Source organism: Aspergillus viridinutans (assembly GCF_018404265.1).
Source record: "Aspergillus viridinutans IFM 47045 DNA, scaffold_7, whole genome shotgun sequence".
NCBI classification, from domain to species: Eukaryota; Fungi; Ascomycota; class Eurotiomycetes; order Eurotiales; family Aspergillaceae; genus Aspergillus; species Aspergillus viridinutans.
The window spans coordinates 1,725,277-1,746,267 of record NW_025091223.1 but is presented as its reverse complement, the minus strand read 5'-3'; the positions used below and the strand labels follow the sequence as shown (position 1 = coordinate 1,746,267).

The 20,991-nt window shown below is 51.8% G+C and overlaps 8 protein-coding genes across 8 annotated transcripts; 5 read left to right on the top strand and 3 right to left on the bottom strand.

The window, feature by feature from the left end:
• Positions 1–605: 605 nt before the first annotated feature.
• Positions 606–1,981, top strand: Aspvir_009019 (uncharacterized protein; the record flags this gene model as incomplete). The annotated part of the gene is made up of 2 exons (XM_043272172.1): positions 606–723; positions 777–1,981. 2 exons carry the CDS (start codon positions 606–608, stop codon positions 1,979–1,981), a joined length of 1,323 nt encoding a protein of 440 aa, XP_043128107.1.
• Positions 1,982–3,167: 1,186 nt separating this feature from the next.
• Aspvir_009018 (uncharacterized protein) lies at positions 3,168–4,770 on the top strand (the record flags this gene model as incomplete). Its single annotated transcript, XM_043272171.1, has 3 exons — positions 3,168–3,189; positions 3,246–4,072; positions 4,153–4,770. The coding sequence occupies 3 exons, from the start codon at positions 3,168–3,170 to the stop codon at positions 4,768–4,770; spliced, it is 1,467 nt and encodes a 488-aa protein (XP_043128106.1).
• Positions 4,771–5,188: 418 nt separating this feature from the next.
• Aspvir_009017 (40S ribosomal protein eS25) lies at positions 5,189–5,813 on the top strand (the record flags this gene model as incomplete). Its single annotated transcript, XM_043272170.1, has 4 exons — positions 5,189–5,191; positions 5,263–5,308; positions 5,503–5,712; positions 5,791–5,813. The coding sequence occupies 4 exons, from the start codon at positions 5,189–5,191 to the stop codon at positions 5,811–5,813; spliced, it is 282 nt and encodes a 93-aa protein (XP_043128105.1).
• A 247-nt stretch (positions 5,814–6,060) lies between these two features.
• Positions 6,061–6,889, bottom strand: Aspvir_009016 (putative heme/steroid binding domain protein; the record flags this gene model as incomplete). The annotated part of the gene is made up of 2 exons (XM_043272169.1): positions 6,061–6,552; positions 6,647–6,889. 2 exons carry the CDS (start codon positions 6,887–6,889, stop codon positions 6,061–6,063), a joined length of 735 nt encoding a protein of 244 aa, XP_043128104.1.
• A 1,258-nt stretch (positions 6,890–8,147) lies between these two features.
• Aspvir_009015 (GTR/RAG family Ras-related GTP-binding protein) lies at positions 8,148–9,544 on the bottom strand (the record flags this gene model as incomplete). Its single annotated transcript, XM_043272168.1, has 5 exons — positions 8,148–8,343; positions 8,395–9,078; positions 9,127–9,228; positions 9,281–9,387; positions 9,539–9,544. The coding sequence occupies 5 exons, from the start codon at positions 9,542–9,544 to the stop codon at positions 8,148–8,150; spliced, it is 1,095 nt and encodes a 364-aa protein (XP_043128103.1).
• A 924-nt stretch (positions 9,545–10,468) lies between these two features.
• Aspvir_009014 (putative short chain dehydrogenase/reductase) lies at positions 10,469–11,410 on the top strand (the record flags this gene model as incomplete). Its single annotated transcript, XM_043272167.1, has 1 exon — positions 10,469–11,410. The coding sequence occupies one exon, from the start codon at positions 10,469–10,471 to the stop codon at positions 11,408–11,410; it is 942 nt and encodes a 313-aa protein (XP_043128102.1).
• A 498-nt stretch (positions 11,411–11,908) lies between these two features.
• Aspvir_009013 (putative acid phosphatase) lies at positions 11,909–13,840 on the top strand (the record flags this gene model as incomplete). The annotated part of the gene is made up of 5 exons (XM_043272166.1): positions 11,909–11,998; positions 12,113–12,175; positions 12,290–12,492; positions 12,576–12,910; positions 12,969–13,840. The coding sequence occupies 5 exons, from the start codon at positions 11,909–11,911 to the stop codon at positions 13,838–13,840; spliced, it is 1,563 nt and encodes a 520-aa protein (XP_043128101.1).
• Positions 13,841–14,057: 217 nt separating this feature from the next.
• On the bottom strand, positions 14,058–20,258 carry Aspvir_009012 (uncharacterized protein; the record flags this gene model as incomplete). Its single annotated transcript, XM_043272165.1, has 3 exons — positions 14,058–17,557; positions 18,326–19,192; positions 19,247–20,258. The coding sequence occupies 3 exons, from the start codon at positions 20,256–20,258 to the stop codon at positions 14,058–14,060; spliced, it is 5,379 nt and encodes a 1,792-aa protein (XP_043128100.1).
• Between the last annotated feature and the right edge of the window lie 733 nt (positions 20,259–20,991).

Genomic DNA, 20,991 nt, shown 5'->3' with positions numbered 1-20,991 from the left:
CAGGCCAGTCTGATCAACATTGCCCTTTTTTTTTTTTCCTGAGCGGCGATTATCCGGAACGGAAAAACAACAGAGCGGGTCTTATCTTATCACTGAGCATCGCCAGTGTCGCCGTTTTGCCATGAGTACGAAGTAGAATCGAGAAGTTTCGTAAACAACCGAGGTTATTGAGGTGGCCTATCGGCCAATTGGCCGACAGGTCCGCGAATGAATATAATAATAATAATAATAATAATGGAACTACCCAGTTACCACTGGACAGCAGTGTGCAACCCTAGGAGCCCTTTGAATCTGCATCAACACGTCCGGCCTCTAGTAAGAGCTTCACCACCACCTCGTGGCCCCGGCGCGCAGCCCAGAATAGTGGTGTTCTGGCGTGGATATCGGTGACCCAAACCTGAGCTCCTTGAATACTGATTTGAGCTGTTGCGGTCCACTCGCTTGGTGATTGCCGTAGGTGGACGCGGGGTCTTGCGGATCTTGGTGAATATCATTCTTGCCAGCTGCACCACACGCGATTCTAGAGGCAAGCCCCACCGCAGAATGTAATCCATCCATGATTGACCTCTTTTGTAGGAACACTAGCTAATGCTCACAGGAACATCATGAATCTCCCGCTCGAGATCTTCGAGCTAATCATCAGCTCGCTCCTCCCGGTCGACGCGCAGGGAGACGTAATACTCTACCATCAGCAAGAACTATCCGATCTGCGCCTTGTCTGTCGTACGTCCGTGAAGCATAATTGATCACGACTATCGGACTGACCTTGTTTTCAGGCATCTTTGATGAAGTATGGTCCCGCTGCTTTGTCTCAGGGGTCTGTGCTAGCTACAACCACCCCCCGAGTGATATTCAACATGAGTGGCCGTCGGATTCGGTAATTTGGGTTGTCAGAACTGTCCTGTTAACACATTCCCGGCGGAGACGGGGGAGCGCTGCATCTTCTAGAGAAAATGTGTTGGGCTATATCTTCGCAACGGCGGACTCTATTAGTCATTTTCTTTTGGAACGTCAAGCGGATAAGAATGAAAAGGTGGATCTTCTAGAGGAGTCCATCCATCTAGTAAGCATGGCGTTCGTGTTCAACAACGAATTTAAGGAGATAATGCATCATCTTGGACCGGGTCTCTGGAAGTCGCCCCGTACCGTCGAAGTGAACGTGGTCGATGGGCTCGAGTTAGCTGTGACAAGTTCAGATCTTCTCCCATTACTAGTCCTACGCGGCAACGTCCAGTCCGTCCGTGACTTCCTGTCCAACGAAAAGGCAGATAATATAAACCATTGCAACAAACTCTTTGGAAGTGCACTCTACAACGCCGCCGCCCTCAACGAGCTGGAGATAGTCGAGCTACTTCTCGCCCACGGCGCAGACGTGAACCACATTGGAGGGCGATGGCACACGCCTCTCCAGGCATCAGTCGCCTACATGAACGCCACAGCCGTGCTCTCGGTCCTCCTCAAGGCAGGCGCAGACGTGAACCTCCAGGGCGGATGGGCCGTGAATAACAAACGAACAGTGCTCATGACTTCCGCGCACGCCAATAACCGCGAAGCCGTGTCAATCCTCCTCTCGCGAAAAGATGTCGATGTGAATCTTCTCAGCTGTGACGAAGAATCTATCGTGCATTATTTATGTCGAGCTGGGGATGGGAACAATCTGCGAAAGCTACTTGCTGAACATCCAGATGCTGATGTCAAGCACAAAGGAGAGTTCGGAACGGCATTGCATGCGGCGATGAATCTGGCTCATTATCAGTTTACTGAGGGACATGATGAGGTTGTAGGAATTCTGTTGGAGCTGGGTCTCTCGCCGTATGATGTTTCAATGGGGTGTGAGACTGACATCGTGGGATGGGCGGAGAATATCAAGGAGGAGGCGGAGGAGGACGAGGCGGAGATTCCGGCTGCTGTGCAGCGGATACTTGGGTGGCGGGATGCGAAGAGACGAGCTCTTGAAGAGAGACGAGGCAATATCCTTTAACGTCGCCAATGTATAATGCACACATTCCTTCCAGGATGCCTGAGCCTGGAAGATGGCCCCCCTGGATCAGAGCCTAGAAGGTTAATTGATTCTCTAGTTGGGGTGTGTTGGGGAAGAGTCCTGTCCACGGAAAGAAGCTCCGCAATGGGCCGGATACGGACTCGATACATGTAAAGGATCCGGCTCGCACGGGCAGGGAGGAACTGGGCCACATTAAACTCATGCCCAGTAAACTGCCTCCTCTTCGTATGTCGGATTACGTATATAACCTCTGCCTGATATTTCAAGTCATGCTCGTGATGGGAACCCCGTGCCTGTTATCTTGTCAAGTTGAGGTTGGAAGAAATTCGATCGGTGCAGGCGTACAACGATGGATCTGAACTTCAATCAGATGCTCATTGGGGTTGAAAACACAGTGAAGATACTTGCAACATCTAGCAAAATGTATCTGCTGCTTGAAGACATCGACACCGCTGAGCTCAGTATTTCCACGGCCCAACCAGCACCTCTAAATGATGTAGGGCAATCTCGTGAACATCGTGTTCCCACAGGCATTTCACAGTCCGCACTTTTGAATTTAATCGATGGCATTGGGGCAAAGGAAAGGCGCATCCACATTCTGACGGCCAATCATGGCAAACTGGACGACGTCCTGATACGCCCAGGTCGAACTGTCCTTTTTTGTTCCCGAAAAGCCTCGATTTCACCCTCAACGACTATGTGGCGCCGTAATGGTCTCAGGGACAACGAGCCACGATCTTGCCTCTATGACCAAGAAGTATAGTATGAAATTCTGGCTGGTCTCTCCACAGTACTAGAAGATGAGCCGGGGGTGACGATAGGGCATCACACTTGATCATTTCCTTAATTGCTCAGCCTCTATACTAGGACACGTGGATTCATTGAGAATGACATTGTGACTAGAAATGACCTCCAATTTTGGCGGTAGTCTACAATCTATACCGGCTTACATAATCCGAACAGGAGCTTGGCGGTGTTTATTCTCCCAAAACGGGTAATGAAAGACAGCAACAGTCAATTGGGACTTCTTCTGTAACCTTTTAGAAGAGTGGTATAGCTCATATACAGAGCATTATGAGTAACAATTGACTTATTCGCTCCCGAGAACTTGCTGGAGGACTGACAAATTTACTGGCTGCGTGTTATACGCTTGAAGCGAACAATAATGGACTCCGCAGGAGCTGCAGGTGAGTCCAATGTGCACATACCACAAAATCCGACAGCTTCATGACCAGGGTGACAGGCTCATCGGCAGCTTTTCTATCGGATGACGGAGCCTTTGCAGCTCAACTCAATGGCAAAGATCTCATCATTCACCTCAATCCTGTGTCTTTGGACTTTAAAGAGGTAGAAATTGTTAAGCTCAAAGAGACACCGACTAGGTTCTTGAGATTTTCGCGCCCAAAGCAACTCGCTCAGTCAGACACCATAGGCAGCCAAGAAGAGAGCGCAGGACGACGTATCCTGTGTGCTAGCGATTCCCGCATTCTGGTCTGGGACCTTCATCCCCTGCAGCTGCACGCTGAGATCGAGAATATCGAATCCGGTGCTCTGAACATTGACTTTGGAGCCGACGAAAACGAGATTATTGTATTCCATGCATGGAACACAAAGTTAACGATCCATTCGCTGGACAGTGGTCGAAGCCAGGTCATCAAATCTCCAAAGTTCTCTCATCATAATGGCTTCGGCTTCCGACCGCGAACGCGACAGTGTGCAATCCTATTGAAGCCAGAAACGTCCGATTTGTTGACCATCCATGAATATCTGTCTTATGAGCTCGTTAGTCGAGTTAACCTACCGACGTCGGATGCCCAGGGCTTGAAATGGAGCCCCGATGGGAACTGGATCGCCGTCTGGGATGCGGCAAGTGCGGGTACCAAACTCTTAATATATACAGCGGATGGAAGTCTTTTTAGAGCCTACAACGGCTCGCCTGAATCAGAAAGCGTTTTTGACCTCGGGGTGAGAAGCATAGAATGGAGCCCAGCCATTAGCCAAGGCCATACTTCGGATCTGTTAGCGGTTGGGAAGGTTGATGGGACGATAGACATTCTGAACACCAAGACGGTAAGTTCTTGTCCTCCGAGCTCTGTTTCTTGCTCGAGACCTCTCATTGTGATTACGAGTAATCCTAACAATTGGTCCAGTTTTCTTGTTCTATGAACCTGTCGCATACCTTCCCAATGGACCAGCCCTCGCTGAGCGCCTGGCATGAGAGATCTGTGACGGCAGATGGGAGTCTTGGATACACCAAGTTGCCAGCATCTTCTGCCTTTAGCATGATTTCAGAATCGACTGGTCCACCTCGGGGCGCATCCATCATGACGTTTAGTGCCAACGGTGCTTTTCTCAGCACAGTCGATCAGACACGACCCAATGTCGTCTGGATCTGGGATTTGAAATCAGCGCCCGGTCTCGTCTCAGCTTTACTTCACGACCATCCGGTCCGACAAATCGTATGGCACCCTTCGAGGACCGAGTTCCTTGTAACTACATCTAATAGTCTTGTCCCCGCTGTCCGATATTGGTCGCTTGACAAACACCCGTCAATTATCCCAATCCCGATTTCGCGAAGTGAAGGGGGAAAATACGACGTAAGATGGTTGCCTTCACGTCAAGACGATATGCCAGCTTTATGGTTCGGAACGCTCGAAGAATACGTGCTTGGTCATCTCGAATTGCAGGACGGCGCTCAGCAGTTCAAAGTGGCCTACAGTGTGGATAACAAGTTCTCAAACAATCATTACTCGAACACGAGCAGATGATGCTGAATTCAGTTAGGCTATCGTGGATAACTATGACGACTAATGAATTGTTATGATAGGTATTCTATCCTTCTACCTAGGGACTTGCACCCGTCCGGTCTGTAGTTATAACCGAAAAGAATCTCAAGAAAGATGTATCAAAGTCGCCATCACCTGCATAAATATTAAAGGCATCCTCAACCGACTTACCATGATCGTTGGTATCTTATGATCCATCTATGTCACCTGGATATACTTCCCGCTGGCCAATCACATCCAGGAGACGGAGCCATGCTAACCGAGCCAGCATCAGAGGGCTTAGGGTTCAGCGCCACGTGATGCTGAGTCATCCCCCACTCAATTTCGCACTTGGGTATTCAAACTTCTAGCCGACGTTCTGTGCAGCTCTTCCGTCGAACATCCGCATCAGACAGTCAAAATGGTACGTTTTGGAGGCGCCTTGTTCCATTAATATTGGGAAGAATATGAGGCGATACTAACGCTATTTTCAAGGCCGCCGGCGCAGGAAAGCAAAAGAAGAAGTGGTCGAAGGGCAAGGGTACGCAATTCCATCGTCTTCCCATCATCACCCAGGACCGTTGAAGCGAGCGATCATCTTTCCACTTGAAAATGAACATACCACATCGGTTTCTTTTTCGTCGGGAAGAAGAGCTTGTCATTTGTCGGATTCAACGAGACTCAGAGTCAGAGGAGACTGAACGAATATGCTGACTTGTTGATTTCATCGTACAGTCAAGGACAAGGCCCAGCACGCCGTCGTCCTTGAGAAGCAGACCGCCGAGAGACTCCAGAAAGATGTCCAGTCCTACCGTCTCATCACCGTCGCCACCCTTGTCGACCGTCTGAAGATCAACGGCAGCTTGGCCCGCAGGGCCCTCGCTGATCTTGAGGAGAAGGGACAGATCAAGAAGGTCGTTGGCCACTCCAAAATGACCATCTACAGTATGTTGCCCCGGACTGCATACGTTCCACAGAAGCCATGGTTTTAGAAGGGTTGATATGCTAACTAAACGCTTACAGCCCGTGCCGTTACCGCTGAGTAAACGATTTCCTACGAACATTTCTCGCGGTCCCTTTTTTATGCTACGAATGATATCACTATAAAATTCGGAAAGTCTGGCTGGGCGAATGATGTATTCTGGTGTGAAAGCACGCGCTATTGCATATGTCAAGTAAATTTGACTGAATCGATCTCACAAAATCTGTTCCAACTTTTGTTTTTTACCAATCCGTAGATATAGTCTGATCGTAACCATTATACACGCCAGAGCAGCATCGCAACGGATAATATCAACCCACCACGTCCCTCTTCTTCGGCCGCTGCTGCTTCGCCGCCTTACAAAGCTCTCTCTTTTCCTTGGGCAAATCCTCCAATCCCACCACCTTCCCCACCTCAAAGTACTTCTTGTGGTTACGGAAGAAATTCTCCCAGTGAGCCACCTGCTTCCGCACCTTGCCCAGCGCCACCCTCCTGTCCTGCTCCCGCCGGATCTTCCTCTCCCCACTGCTCAGTTTCTTGTCTTCCTCCTCGTCCTCAAGGGGGATGAACATCTCCTCCACGCCCGTAAGATCATGCGTGAGGTCTTCCTGGAAGCAGCCCGTCACAAACGCACGGGTTGCATCCCGGCCCGCGAAGAAGTTGTAGCCGCCGCCGGGGCCGTAGACGAGCGGGTTGGCGGAGACGTCGAAGATGGTGCCGTTGACGGCGACGTAGATGGGGAGGGAGGGGTCGGTGCCGTTGTAGAGGGCGAGTTGGTCTGGTGCTAGGTAGACGGGTCCTTTCTTTGCGTTGTTAACATCATCGTCGGGTATGGCGATTGTGAAGCGAAGCGACGAGGGCAGCCAAGAGCTCTCGCGAAAGACGGGGCTGACTTACAATGTACTGGACCAACACTGGCCATCTTGTGAACCACGGCCTGTATCCCCAGAGAACCGACTCGCCGGTCATGTAGTAGGAGAGCCCGCAGGATGCTACGACCAGCGTGAGCAGCAGGCGGATGATGTCGCTGACGCTGGTCCCTCCGTCATGGCTGGTTCGTCGCGGCGATGCTGATTTTGTGGGCTTGTCGGATGTCGAGGAAGATTGCTGGGGGACTTGTCTTTGGCGGAGTTCGGACATGGTGTTGGTTGTGGTGTTTAGACTATGCTGGATGGCATTTGGGATTGTTCTGTGCTGGTGTAGCTTGCACGTAAGTTCGGCCCAGAAGACCGAGGAACAGATAGCTTCGACGTATTTCCGACTTCCCCGCCAGCTGTGTCTGGGCGATGAGTTGATAGTATGAGAGCGCGATGTGCAACTAGGTAGTATATAATTCGAATTGATTGAGAGAGCCGTCGGCTCACCATTAAGCTATATTACCTACGAAGCAGATTGCTGGCTGTTTCTATTATCGCTTCACCATATTGCGCCACTCAAGCTCTCATTTCATCGAGCAGACACAGCACCTTACAAAACTAGTATACCAATAGCAGGAAGAGTTATACGATCATTGACGCATATTATCATTAAGATCTATAGCTCCTGCGACAATATGCTTGTCTAGCCACTTGATAATGCTCATGAAATGTCTTGAATATTTAGAACCTATAACGCAGCCCATAATTGATCTTCGTTTACCACCGTTATGACTAAATCTCAAACGTTGGACGCCCGTTGACAACTAGAACCTAGAAAACTAACAATATCAATCAGCAAAAGCTCAAACTCAATCTTGCAAGAGCAGAAGAAAAGTGGTCAAAAAAGTCAGACATCCAAGGAAGAAATAGCGCACAGAGCACGTCTAAGATGGGTTCTAGCGACGGCTAGCGTGGAAACTGCGAATGTGGAAAAGTTTTTCATCATTTAAGAGATGGGAGAAGAATTTCTGTCGCGAGCGAAAATCAAGCAGATGCACTTACCCATCATGGTGACTTAAACAGTTTGTTGGGAACGTCTGAAGCTGTTGAACACGCTGGATCTGGAATGTCAGTGGACCAAGCCAACATTATGCTTGATGCTAGAGAGGTATCTCTCTCTCAAATGCAGTATGAGTGGGAGAAGAAGATGAAGAAGATGAAGAAGATGAGAAATGAAACTTTTTAAAGCTCAGAAAAGGGAAAATTTCGGTAAGTGGGTCTGTGGTAGTTGGTGCCTTGGTGCCTGATGCGTACTGGGCTGCTCTAATAGACGCAGTTACGGTCTACTAGCTTCGTCTAAATGCATTTTTGAATTCAGAATAATGTATGTATCAAGATATCATGAGTAGCAGTGGTCTCAACAGTGAAGGAACTACCATAGACCACAGCCAAACATCTCTGGCTTCGAAGACTTAGGCCAGAACAGAGTGTTTCGTCAAAGTTCTCAATAATCGTTAAGTTCCGAGTGTCTTTCCATGTGCTCAGCTTCTTGATCCGTGCTCGACCAGTTGAGGCTGCGTCTGCTCTTCATCTGCCTGATCTGTATCCTGGTCTTGCTCCCAGCTCCTTGAGAACACATCGTTAAGCGCGTCTTGGAACGTACGGCAATTCATGTCGATAAGCCCCTTCTTCTCTTTCGCTTCGGGATTACGAATCACAGAGACAAGACATAGGTACCTTGAACAGTCAATAAGGATTCCAATAATAGATGCGTCGGAGAAAGCTGACTTGTTCATTTCCATCAAATGTATCATGGTCTCATCGTGCAAGACAACATGACTTTCTGCCTCTTGTATTTGATCTCCCTTGGGCTTGCGGTCTGGGTGATCCCACGAATACAGCTCAGAGACGTCAACAATTACGTCTATGTAATCCGAGCACATTTCATAACATGACATATCGACGGGACGAGTGTCAGAGGCGATGTAGATTTTGCTCAGGACGTCAAAGAGATATGTCTTCTCGAAACCACAATTATTCGCAAGTGTGTTGATTAGATTTTCCAAGGTGGAAAGGTTTGGAATCAACTTCTGGATCACCTTGCTGAAAGCCTCGAAAACCGAGTAGTCGTAGATTGATGTCAAATAGTAGTGTACCGGAGCATTTTCGTAACCGGCATCACTTAATTCATCCGAGATGCGCTGCACTATGTCTTGAAAGGTATCTGTGCGATATTCGTCTGAAAGCCCGTCAACCTTGTGGATGAAGACTTCGATATTGATGTTCGGGTAGTATTGCTGAACGGTCAGAATGGTCCGGTTCAACCGAGCAACGGAGTCTAGATAATCGTCCTGGGCATCGATCACCCATACGAGCGCGCCTAGACTGCCGAAAATATCTTCCAGGTCAAATGACGGCTCGAGGTACTCTAGCTGACCAGGAAAATCCCAGACTTGGAAGTCCATGAAAGAGCTAAAGATCGTGTCAGAACAAGATACGGCGGTGCAGGGGCGCACTTACTGAATCGAATCTTTCTGGATACGGGTCGTCGACTCTAGAAACAGTGTTTCATTTGGTGGCATCTTATGGAAGACAACGCTGGCGATGGATGACTTGCCGCTCCTGAGTAAAGTCAGTAACATGTCTAAGCATCATCCAGACGCAGATAGCTCACCGGCGAAGTCCCATCAGAAGTAAACGCGGTTTAGCATCTCGAGGCTTATTCGTGGCCAGATGGCCCGGTTTGCCTTGTACCGGTGGCCCCAACTGCTGGTTTGCAATCTGGGACAAGAGAAGTCAGCTCAGCATTAGACTCATTATTTGCGACGGTTTGTCAATTCCATCGGAGAGACAAGCTTCGGACAAAACGATGGATCGTCAACGACGTGCATAGTTGTCACGAGGGAATTGACCCGGGAGCAGGCTTCCTTACATCCATGCCAAGAGGCTTCAAAAAGGCGACGGCAGTGAAGAAGACAACTCAGTGATCCAATGTACTCCTTGAAGGTGAAGGTGCGACACTGGCAGGAAGAAACCAATGAGTGAATGTCGAAAGAAGGTCAGATCTTCAGCCTCATGGCGAGGCGCGCTGCAACTTTGACCAGAAAATAGGTGTTGTAATATTGAATATCCAATATCCCCGAACACTGCATGCACGTGAGGGTATATAAGAACTGGAGAGAACCAGAACACAATAGGGGAGTTCCTGCGTAGGACGGACACCGTCTAACTCAATATGATATTGCAGAAGGTAGAATGACACGGTCCAGACAACCGTGCTGTCAATACCTTGGATGTCAATGGCAGCGAGAAAGGTCGAGTGTTGATAAAGGTGAAGATGCAGTGTGGTCTGGAGATAAGCCGGGGTAGGCTGGCTTGGCGTTCAGCGTTCGCTGTCACCGAGTGTCAAACTGCCTCGATCTGGATCTTCTTGAGAGCTACCCAGACGAATAGTCTAATTGCTATTCCCCACTTCGACATACCATGCTTGGTGTATCATGAGAAGATGCTCCCTCGAACAAGCTTGGTCCCTGACAAATGAGACTAGTTGCGCATCGCGATGGTCGACACGGCCACGATCCCGTGATGGATGATCTCATCGCACCATTGCGCCGTCAAAGACCAACCGGTTATTTCTCTCCATGGCGAAGTAGGACAGATACAGTTCAATGACTACGACTTTCTTTCGAACAGCTCTAGTCTCGACGACTAAAATCTTATTGACCAGCCCTAACTAACGGGAGTCGAGGTCGCTAGTGGTATATATATAACTCTCATGCGCAGTTTGAGGTGAAACTGAATCCCTTTGCGCCTACACCCGCCATCCCATCCAGGAGCTAATTATCACCAACGACCCTCTATAATGCTGCAAATACTGGAGGAATTGAAAACCGCGTTCGGCTACATTGGCGCTGCATCCACTTGTTATCTTGCCGTACAAGTCGCCCGCCATTTTTACTGCTACCTCCGACCCTCCAGTCTTTCGCGCTACAACCCCCCGGGGAAAGATGCTTGGGCTCTGGTGACCGGCGCGAGCGATGGAATAGGTTTTGGGTTTGCCCAGGAACTCTGCAAGCGTGGATTCAATGTCTTCCTACACGGTCGGAACCACGACAAGTTACTACGAAAACGGGACGAGTTACTGGCCGAGTTCCCGAATGCAAAGGTTCGGATCATCGTCCTCGACGCGTTTAAAAGCTCTGAAGATCTCAGCTGGATTGCACAAGAGATTGGCGACGCCCGTCTCACTGTTCTGGTCAACAATGCTGGAGGAGGGGTGAAGCCGTTTGAGCGGCTGGCCGAGCTCACACATGAAGACGTGCAGGCAATCATCAGCCTTAATTCTACTTTTACGGCGCAAATCACGCGCGTCCTGATGCCGATACTGGAAAAGAATAGCCCGAGTCTCATTCTCACCGTCTCTTCCGCAGCAGCCTATGTGATGCCGACCCTCACAGTATACAGTGCCTCCAAGGGATTCGTGGAATCCTTCACCCGTTCGCTGCAAGCCGAAGTGACCCTCGACGGAAAAGACGTGGAAGTTCTCGGGCTACGAGTGGGAAATACTAATAGTCATGCAAATGAAGTGGCCGTGGGCCTATTCTGCCCAACCTCTCGCACTCTGGCTTCAGCGGCCTTAGATCGCGTCGGATGCGATGGACCGGTTGTCTGGGCGTATTGGCCGCACTCCCTCCTGGGTCTGAGCTTTCATCTAATTCCAGGCAATGTGCTGATTCGAATATTGGGGGCCCGTCTCAGAGCCATGAAGCAGGAAGCTGAAGCGAAACAGGCGAAGAAGAGGTAGTATTATTTGACGAAGCGAACACGCTGGAGCTATTGACATTATTGAATAGCAAGCATCATCGCTGATGCTGTTTAGTGCTAACTGGATTTTTGGCTGCGACATGCCTCGGACTGTACGTCATCGCACATAGTCAACCTACAGCTCAATTAGATTTAAATATATTTCACTTGAACCGTCCGTAGTGAAAGAATATCTCGAGGTCAGTGTCTGGAGATAATCCAGGAATTGTAGAGAGTGAATAGGGACCAAAGAAGAGTCGATCCCAATGAGCGCGACAGGTGGTCCTCGGCACTGCACTGATTGGCCCCTTTCCTGCGCACCACCCGTTGGCGTCATCAAGCGCCCAACCCAAGTCACCGTAAGATACTTTCTTTGAGTACGAGGTGCTGCGTTGATTTTGCACCCAATTGCTATTCTTCTGGGCTCCTTCAGTGCAAGGCCCCTTTTTATTGCCACAAGAACCATTTTACTTCTTCAGTTCTACGTGAGGGGTTACCAATGACGACTCTTGTGCCCCGTGAGCCTTACTCCAAGGAAGAGCTCGAGAAGCTCTATCCAAAGGAGCTTCAGCTTCAATTGGTCCAGGTGGTACGTGATGAGATAAAAACATGTTTTCCCGGGCCGAGTCAATCAAGCGTACTGAGTGAGAATGTAGTTCCTTCGTCACGGTACGATATTTCCTGCTGTCGAACTATCTCCGAGCAATTGGATCTAAGAACAGTTATTCAAGGTGAACGGACACCGGTCTCCTCGCGATTTCAGAATGTGTGTAACATGTCCATTTCTGACCTTATCGATGCATGAGACTCGAGCTGACATCTCCAAGGCAGGCCTCGCGCCATGTAAGGACCCCCGCACCGAATTCACGATCGCCCTCAGCCTTACTGCTCGTTCCTAACTCAAGGACCACTCAAAGATTGGCCGTATTGCAATGTCGCGCGTCGGATGATCCAGATGGCAGCCAGTGAGAAAGACCTCTCATCGTGGAATGGCTTTCAATGGCGAAGAAAAATGGAAGCCTTTGGTGACAGAGACGAGTCGGTCGTTGCCCTGGGTGCGACGGGTGACATAGAGGGTATCTGGCAGGTTCCCTGACTTCCGAGGACCAATTGGTAGTTGCGAGGACTTGGTAGCTGACTGGATATACGCTTCGCACCTTTCACAGCCAACATGGTGAATTGACAGATACAGGGCGGGAGACCACATTTGAGCTGGGTCAGCGTCTGAGACATCTATATGTCGATCAGCTAGGTTTCATGCCAAAGGTCAAATCGGATACGGAAGATATGTATCTTCGCGCCACGCCTATCCCCCGAGCTCTCGAGTCTCTCCAGCAAGCCTTCTGGGGCATGTACCCGGCCAGTGCGCGTACGCAAGACTTCCCTCCGCCGGTGATTGTTGCTCGCTCTTTCTCGGATGAGACACTCTTTCCCAATGAGGGGAACTGCCGGCGATTCAGGCAATTGGCACGGCTATTCGCTGATCGTGCCGCGAAAAGATGTACGCTTCTGTTTCAAAATCAACGATGTGAAAATTGAGCCTAACGATAGCGCTACAGGGAACGAGTCCGAACAAATGAACTACCTCAACAGCGTCTGGTCTAAATGGATGCCGGACGGTTCCCCCCAAATCGCCGTCGACTCCCATCCCCGGCTCTCCGGTATCCAAGACACGATCAACGCGACCGACGCCCACGGTCCCGCCACAAGACTACCCGCGGAGTTCTATGACAAGAAAGCCCGCGAGTACACCAACACCATCGCTGTCGACGAGTGGTTCGCCGGATACGCGGAGAGCAGGGAGTACCGGAAACTTGGGATCGGCGCCCTGATGGGCGACGTGGTCGACCGCATGGTCAACGCCGCTGCCAACGGCGGCTGGCGCAGCGAGCGCTCCGCCTCCGGCTCGTCCTCGGAGAACGGCAAGGCGATCAAGTTCGCCATGAGCGGGTGCCACGATACCACCCTCGCCGCTGTCCTGGGCAGCGTGGGCGCCTTCGACGCCAAATGGCCGCCTTTCACCTCTTCCATCGCTATTGAACTCTTCTCCCGTGCAGAGAAACCCCCCGCGTCGTCACCTTCCCCGTCCGCCAAGCAAAGAGGCCTCCTCTCGTACCTCACCGGCCATGAGGCCTCGCCCTCGTCCGACACCGACCGCGCCCCGCTTTCATCTCTCCCGAACTCAACACGGCAGGCGCTGCAGAACCACTACGTGCGTATTCGATACAATGACCACCCCGTCCGGATCCCCGGCTGCGCAGCGAAAGCGGAGAACCATCTCCCCGGCGACGAGACCTTCTGCACGCTCGATGCGTTCAAGGAGATTGTGGATAAGTTCACGCCCAAGAACTGGAGGGAGGAGTGTGTACAGAATCTAGGGGAGGGGCTGTACGGCAAGGACGATGCGGAGAAGGCTGTTGCCGGGTTCTAGTAATATCTTCGGGGCTAGTTTATAGAGGGTAATCACTTCTTGTAATCCAGTAGACTGAGATAATGGATGTACTTGATAGCACGTTTTGTAACATGTCGCTTGGCTGGCCAATAAAAGTCTTATGTATATGCATGCGCACATGGCACGAAACGAGCCACAGATACAACTCTGTCTATACATGTATTCGCGCACAACTTTCCATCTATCCTGGAATACTCTAGGCAGCATCACCGCTCTTCGTCCGAATACTGGGACTCGAGCGCCGTCCGCCCCGACCCTTACTCCTACTCTGACTACGACTCCGACTGTGCTTCCCACGCCAAAACCGATCCATCCACTCGTCGTCGCTCGAGCCCCATCCGCTCTCGCTTTCGCTGGCGCTCCACACGGACCGACCCTGGTCGATATCCATGGCCTCGCCGGCAGCGGGAGCAGACGCAGACGCAGGCTCAGGCTCAGCGGCCCCCTTCTTCTTCTTTTGCTTTTTCTCTTTCGCCAGGGCATCGGCCGCTTCGCGGATTTTCTTCTGCTTGTTTGCTTCGACTGCTGAGGCACGCTCGAGGATATCGAACAGCTTCTCGACGGCGGGGGCGAAGGCCTGCGCGATGGGGATGTCGCCGACGCGGATGCGCATGTAGTCGAAGGCGGCGGTGACGGGGGCTTTGAGGGGTGGCTTGTTTTCCGTGACGGTAAGGGTGGAGGGTTCGGGTTCGGCGACTGGTTCATCGTCTGGGACGTCGAGGTCCTCGCGGGCCATGGGGGCGGGCTTGGGTTGGGGGTCTGGTTTTGCGGTGCCTGCGCCGTGATCGACATGTGCGACTTTTTGGTACCGCTGGCTGAAGTGGGTGAGGACGACGGTGCGGGCTTGCATCATGCGGCCGACTTMCAGGGCTTCGGAGGTGGTGGAGTGTTTCTTTGCGTTGGCGGAGACGGCCATGTCGTCTTGGAAGGTGGCTTCGTGGATGAGCACGGTCGAGTCGCGGCCGATGGTGGCGAAGTTGGCGGAGGGGCGGCAGTCGCCGGAGAAGGAGAGCTTGAAGCCGTCAGGGAAGACGAGGGAGACGGCCATGGCACCACGACAGTGTGAGACCCGAGCTGTGAGAATATCGGCGAGCCCCGTGGCCTGACGCAGGAGCGGGGTCACAGGGGAGGAATCGTCGTTGAAGTCGAGGGTGGACGTCTGAGGCCGGCTCCCGTCGGCTTCACGCCCGGGGTAGGAGCCGTCGTCACGGCAGTGACGGTAGGTGAATTTTGTCTTGAAGTCTCCGTTGACGTAGCTGGGATGGGCAGCCAGAGGCACTAGCTTTCCAAAACCGTAGTCCTCGACGCCGGCATACTCCTCAAGCCAGCCGACCATCATCTCCTCGGACACGACAAACAGGCGTTTGTCTTGGAGGATCTTGCGTATGTCGGTCTCGACGCTGCCTGCTCGGGGTACGCCGTTCGGGTAGTTCGCACGGAACCATTCCCTGATGACGGAAGCAGTGCCAAGATGATGATCAGCGTGCAGATGGCTGATCCAGATCAGCCGAAGGTTCTGCAGCACCTCTTGCAGCTTCTTCGGTTCGTACATCCGCTTGAGCTGGCCGATAGTGTTCTCGCCACAATCAAGCAGATAGGATCCCACCCCAGGCACGTTGACAAGAGTGCTGGAGACGTTGCGGTACTTGGACGGCGAGGACGAGCCAGTTCCCAGAGTTACAATCTCCACATTGGCTCCAGGAAGGTCTTTACGAAACTCGGCCAGTTTCTCTTGAAACTGGGGTTTCATGACCCGCCTACGGATGGCAGTCACCCGCTGCTCGATGGAGCGAGGGATCTTCTGCACGGTCTCGGCAGGGTTGAACAATGGCACGACCTCTGAGCGGTTAAGCTCGAATTTGGGTTCCATGTCGATGACCAGGCCGGGTTTGATCGGTTCGAATGGCGAGTTGCGGATCATTTCTTTGGTCGTCTCTGATTCGCACGTAGGAGTACCTGGCTGTGGCAGGGTCTTGTTATCATGAACGGGGACGGGATAATTCTCGCCGCGCAACCTAGCCAGCCTGATGGAGGACCCTGCCACGCTACTCAGTGCCAAGTAGTTGGGACAGTAATCCGTGCTGGAGACGGTGTGTTTGCAATGAGACATGCGAGTGACAAACTCGCGGAGGCGAGGATGGTCACCCACACCCGGTCCTAGAATCCACAGAAATGCCTCTAGTCCCGTGGTGACAGCGGCCGAGTTCCATTCCGGTCGATCAACCAAATCATCGACGTAGTCAGAAGTAGGCAGATCAATGATTGCCAACCCCTTCCCGAGCCGTGGTGGACCCAAGACCATATCCGGGGTGGCGGTCTTTCCGTCCTCAGACAGCACATTCTCGCCCTTCGTCAGGCGCGCAAAGTTGGGACCGGCGCGAACGTTAAGCTCTTTCGCCTTTTGTGGATCGAATTTGCCTCTGAGATCGTGATTGCGCACGATATAAGAAACCGCCTCATCGCACCGCGTCGTGGGTGGTAGTTTCTCCACACTGGCTCCAGGCCAGGGTTGACGCACGAGTACCTTGATGTCGGGAAGTGGCTTGTCACTTCCAGGAGCAGGGCCATTGTACGGCTTGAGGTCTTTGGTTTCGGGATCCCGGACGAACATGATCGCAGGCATTCTGACTTCAGCCAAAGGAGTCTCGACGAGAGCATCCATCCTCCATGATGAATTAAACATGTCGGAGATGACCGATTGCCTCATGATGTGGTCCTGGGCGCGCTGGTCCAGAGCAGGCTTGTCAGCGTCGCGCTCCTGGAACTCGTCCAAGCTCCTCTTTCTCGGACTCTGAGGCCCCGCTTGAGGCGATATCCTTCTTGACCGCTGCGACGGCGAGGGTCGAATTGGCATGGCCCACACTTTGATGTTCCTGTCCGACCAGGTCGGCTGCTCAAAGGGATCAGCGGCGCGTGCCTGAGAACCAGACTTGGACAGAGTGTCCGAGTCGTACTCCCTCGTAAAAACCGGCATCCCCTTGCGAAAAACAAATCTTCGCGCAGTGGCCAGGGTGTGCGTCAGGTTCCGACCACCATGAATCGTCAATGTGCCTCTGTCAGCCTGCCCGTCCTGCTGCTGCTGGTACGACTGCTGTTTAACATGCTGACCGCCACGGCCCTTGGCCTCTTTCTCACGCGCAGTAAGCTCCAGCGCACTCGCGGCGCTCGCCAGCCCATCCGCCAACGTGAGAATCACACCAATCAACCCGCCATTATTCGCCCATTCCGTCCGCCCCGTGAGAAAAATATCCGTAAGGTAGGATAGCTTGACACCGCGCTCCGTACACGCCCGCTGGGTCCCCTCCGAGATCTGCCCAAAGAAATACCGCTTGTCCGGGAAATGTAGGACGACGGTCGTGCCCGGCGTATCGGCCGTCGGCGTCGTCAGCACCTGATAGTAGAACTTCATTGGTTTGTTTCCCACAGGGGAAGTAGGTATAGAGTCGAAGCCAGAGCCTTGGCGCGAAGCAGGGTTGTATAAAATGTAGGTTTTCCCTCGTCTGAATTCGAGTTTGGGGGCTCTGAGAAGATAGGCGTCTGGATTGATCTCGCGGCGAAGGTCGCGTGTGCGAAGAGCCTTGAGCGGACGATCGAAGTACTGGTGTGAGACTGAAGATTTGGGAGGCCCAGATATGCCTTCGTAGACCCGACGACGCGACTTGAGGTACGACGCAGCTCTGGAGAAGCAAGAAGAGCCTGCTAGCGACGGAGCCAGGCGAAAGGCTTTGGTGACGAGCCTCCCGGAAAAAAGAAGGGAAGCCAATGTGGCTGCTGAAAAGCTTTCACCGAAGGAACGAATGGCACTGCACAATCATTGCAGAATCCAAGAATGAGTCAGTAGAAAGCTAGCCGGGCCTGGATCCGAAATTGAGTGACTTCTTCCTGGATGAGTGACTTTGTTTGTGAGTCAGGGTGGTTGCTGAAGTCATCCAGAATAATTTGGTTTTAGTTTTGCCTCCGCCCGACGAATCTTGGCGGTGGAGGTATAGACTAGACTACATCCACCGATTGAAACGCTACGAATACTCAGTTCTTAGATTGGATAATTCTTTGAATAGCTGCAGCTTGTTCTGACTTTGATCTTATTCGACTAAAGCTAAGATCGGTCCCTAATGGCCAATGGACCAGGCGTCCAATTCCTATTCCCTTCCCAAACAGAAGCGAACCTGTCCTTCAATACACCGAGACTCCAATAATCCAGAATTGACAATCGAACGAGAGGTAAACAGAGAGATGACGAAGGAGACGCAGGACGCAGATGTACAGTCAAATGCCATGAACAAAGGAAGAGAGGGAGTATGTATCCTCACAGGAGATTGATGCTCACAAGCCCAAATCAGTACAAATATCATAAATGAGATTTACAAATCCTATACGTATCACAAATGCTCGGCCGCGCGGCGTGGGGGAATCATGAAAGATGGGAAGTCATCATAGAGACGCGTTGGAAGGCTGCCTCCATACTGTTGCAAAGACCGACAAAGCGGTCTGCAGTGGCCTTGGACTCATTCTCGACGACCAGCTCAAATGCAGGCGTCGACTTTTCAGATTGGATGGTGCAAGCGAAGTCCGCAGGGGAGTCTGACGACGAATCTCTGGCAGGGGAGTCGGCGAGGAGGGCGAAAGCAGGGTCAGACTCGTCAATTTGAATATCCGGGTTCTCGACACCAACAGGAGAATCATCCATCTGCTGCTCTGTGTTTGGCGGCCGCTCGATCCTAGGGAGTTCATCCTTTGCAGACGATACTTCTGGCAAACATGCTCCGAGCAAGGTCGAGCTCTTTCCGGAGAGAATCTCTGCGTCGAGGGCGGGACCCTCCGGAACCTCGAGGACAGCAAAGACAGGAGTGTTGCCATAGCTCATGTCAATTCCGGTGTTCCAAGCCCCATTGTTGAGACTCATCGCAGAAACATCCATCGTTTGATTAGGAACCATGACCATGCCAACCTGAGGGTTCTGAGGGATTGGGAGACCGTGATTAGGAGTGGCCTCTCTCGGCATGCTAGCTTGCATGGGCGGCTGCCCCATGGGTTGTGGTTGAGACTGAGGCTTTATCTGTTGCTGTTGCTGTTGCTGTTGCTGCTGCTGCTGCTGCTGCTGCTGCTGCTGGGATTGAGGGACCTGGCTTTGAGATTGAGGAAGATTGGGAGCGGGGACGCCATTGACGCTCATCTCATCCAGGAACTGAGAGAAATGAGGGGAGGAGAGGAGCATGCGAGCAAGGTCAGTGAGACGAGCATTTTCCTCGTACAAAACACGATTCTGAAGACGTAGTTCGTGGGCTTCATTGGTTCGTGCAGCAACCTCTGACTCAAGTTGGCCGATATATTCTAGTTCATGTTAGTACTGTGGATATGGTCCCCGTTCGAGAGTTGAAAGCATACCCTTTCTGCGCGATCTGAAAGCGCGCGCCGAAACCTTGTTGCGCAGCTGCCGACGTTCCTTGCTACTGAGTTTCTTTCCTTCTTCACTGGCAAGTAACCTTTCATCTTCATCCATATCCTGCTCATCCTTCCTCATCTTTGCCATCTGAGGCAAGGACGAAGAGGGTGATGGCGTGTCCTCGATAGCACCCATAGCGTTCTGTCTCATCTGCTGCAAAAGGCGCGTAATCCGTTCCTCCACGGCAGGGTTCGTGGCGCGAGGGGGCTGGCTCTGCTGTTGCTGTTGCTGTTGTTGTTGTTGTTGTTGCTGTTGCTGCTGACGAAGCATCTCATGTTGTTTTTGTTGCTGTTGTTGTTGTTGTTGTTGAACCGCCTTTGCCATGGCTGCTTGTTGCTGGTGCATTCCCGGATACATGCGGCCGACCTGAGTGGAAGGCCCGGCAGGGACGACTTCGTGACCTCCAAGGGCATTGGGATCGATGAATTGATTCTTGTTGACATTTGGTGAGAGATAGTAAGGGACCGCACCCATGCCGTCAGACTCCAGGTCCATTTCAGACGGGTTACGAGAAGACATGTTATTGAAATCGAATGACGTGTCTTCCCGCTTCATGTGGCTGCTAGCGAACATGTCGCCATTCATCTGGTAAGCAGGGCTCGCGTTACCGAAAGTCACGCCGGCCATCTGATTGAAGTTCATTGCCTGAGCTAGAGCTCCTGGTGGCAGACCAGTCTGCTGCTTGTGTTCATCATATTGGTGGCTAGGCCCTTGGAAGGCCATAGGTGAGTGACCATTGGCAGCAAATGTCGCACTGCGAACATCGCCGGCGGTGAAATCTGAGCTGGGGAGAGAAGGCTGGCTTGCTAGGATGGCTTTTGGTCGGGCCGGTTCGGCGGATGTGTAGGTGAGTTGATCGAGGTTGATGAAGCTGTCAATGTCCTGTTCGTACACGGTCGGCATGGGCGAGGTTGATGATGACATGACCGTAGGGGGTTCTGCCAGAGTCGCCATTAAGTTGATGGACTGCGAGTACCTCCCAATATCGAACGAATGAAGCGTCCGGTCGATCAACGATGGGCAATTGATGGAGTGATAGGGCGGCTGAATATATGTATGTAGCGAATGACGGTAGAAGGGCGTGCTAGAGATTTCAAGGATGTACGTATACGCGAGGTTCTAGAAGGATATCGTTCGAGGAAAGAATGGATAGGGAAATGAAGTCGAGAAGAAGAACCAAAGAGTCGAGATTAATGGAAAGGGTCAGAAAGGTGAGAGGATAAGTAAGGCTGTCGAAATTGCAGTAACGGTAGGATGGTGTAGATCGACCGGTGGGAAGGTTGATAGACAGTAGATAGACAGATAGGTTATGAGGGATCAGAGACTATGAAGCAGAACAACAGGAGTCGGGAGGTACCATAGACTATTCTAGGAGGCTTGGGAAGTGGGCACTTTGTCCTCTCCAGGAATAGAAATCAGGTTAGGTAGAGCGGCTTGCGCGTCCCTCCGCTGACTCAGCTTCGAGAAGCGGAGTCCTTCGTATGCTGTGGCTGTTGATTGGTTTGACACCTAGGGCTAACAATGCTGCACCCTAAGGAGGTGAGGTGATCCACACCCCCCTTACCAGTTCCGTATTGTTACTGTCTTGGATACGGCAAGTCTTGTGGACAATCAGGAGATCTTTGACCAGGATCTGGCAGTTTGTTTACTTCCTAGTCGATCACCAGAGATCCTGTCAACAAGAGAT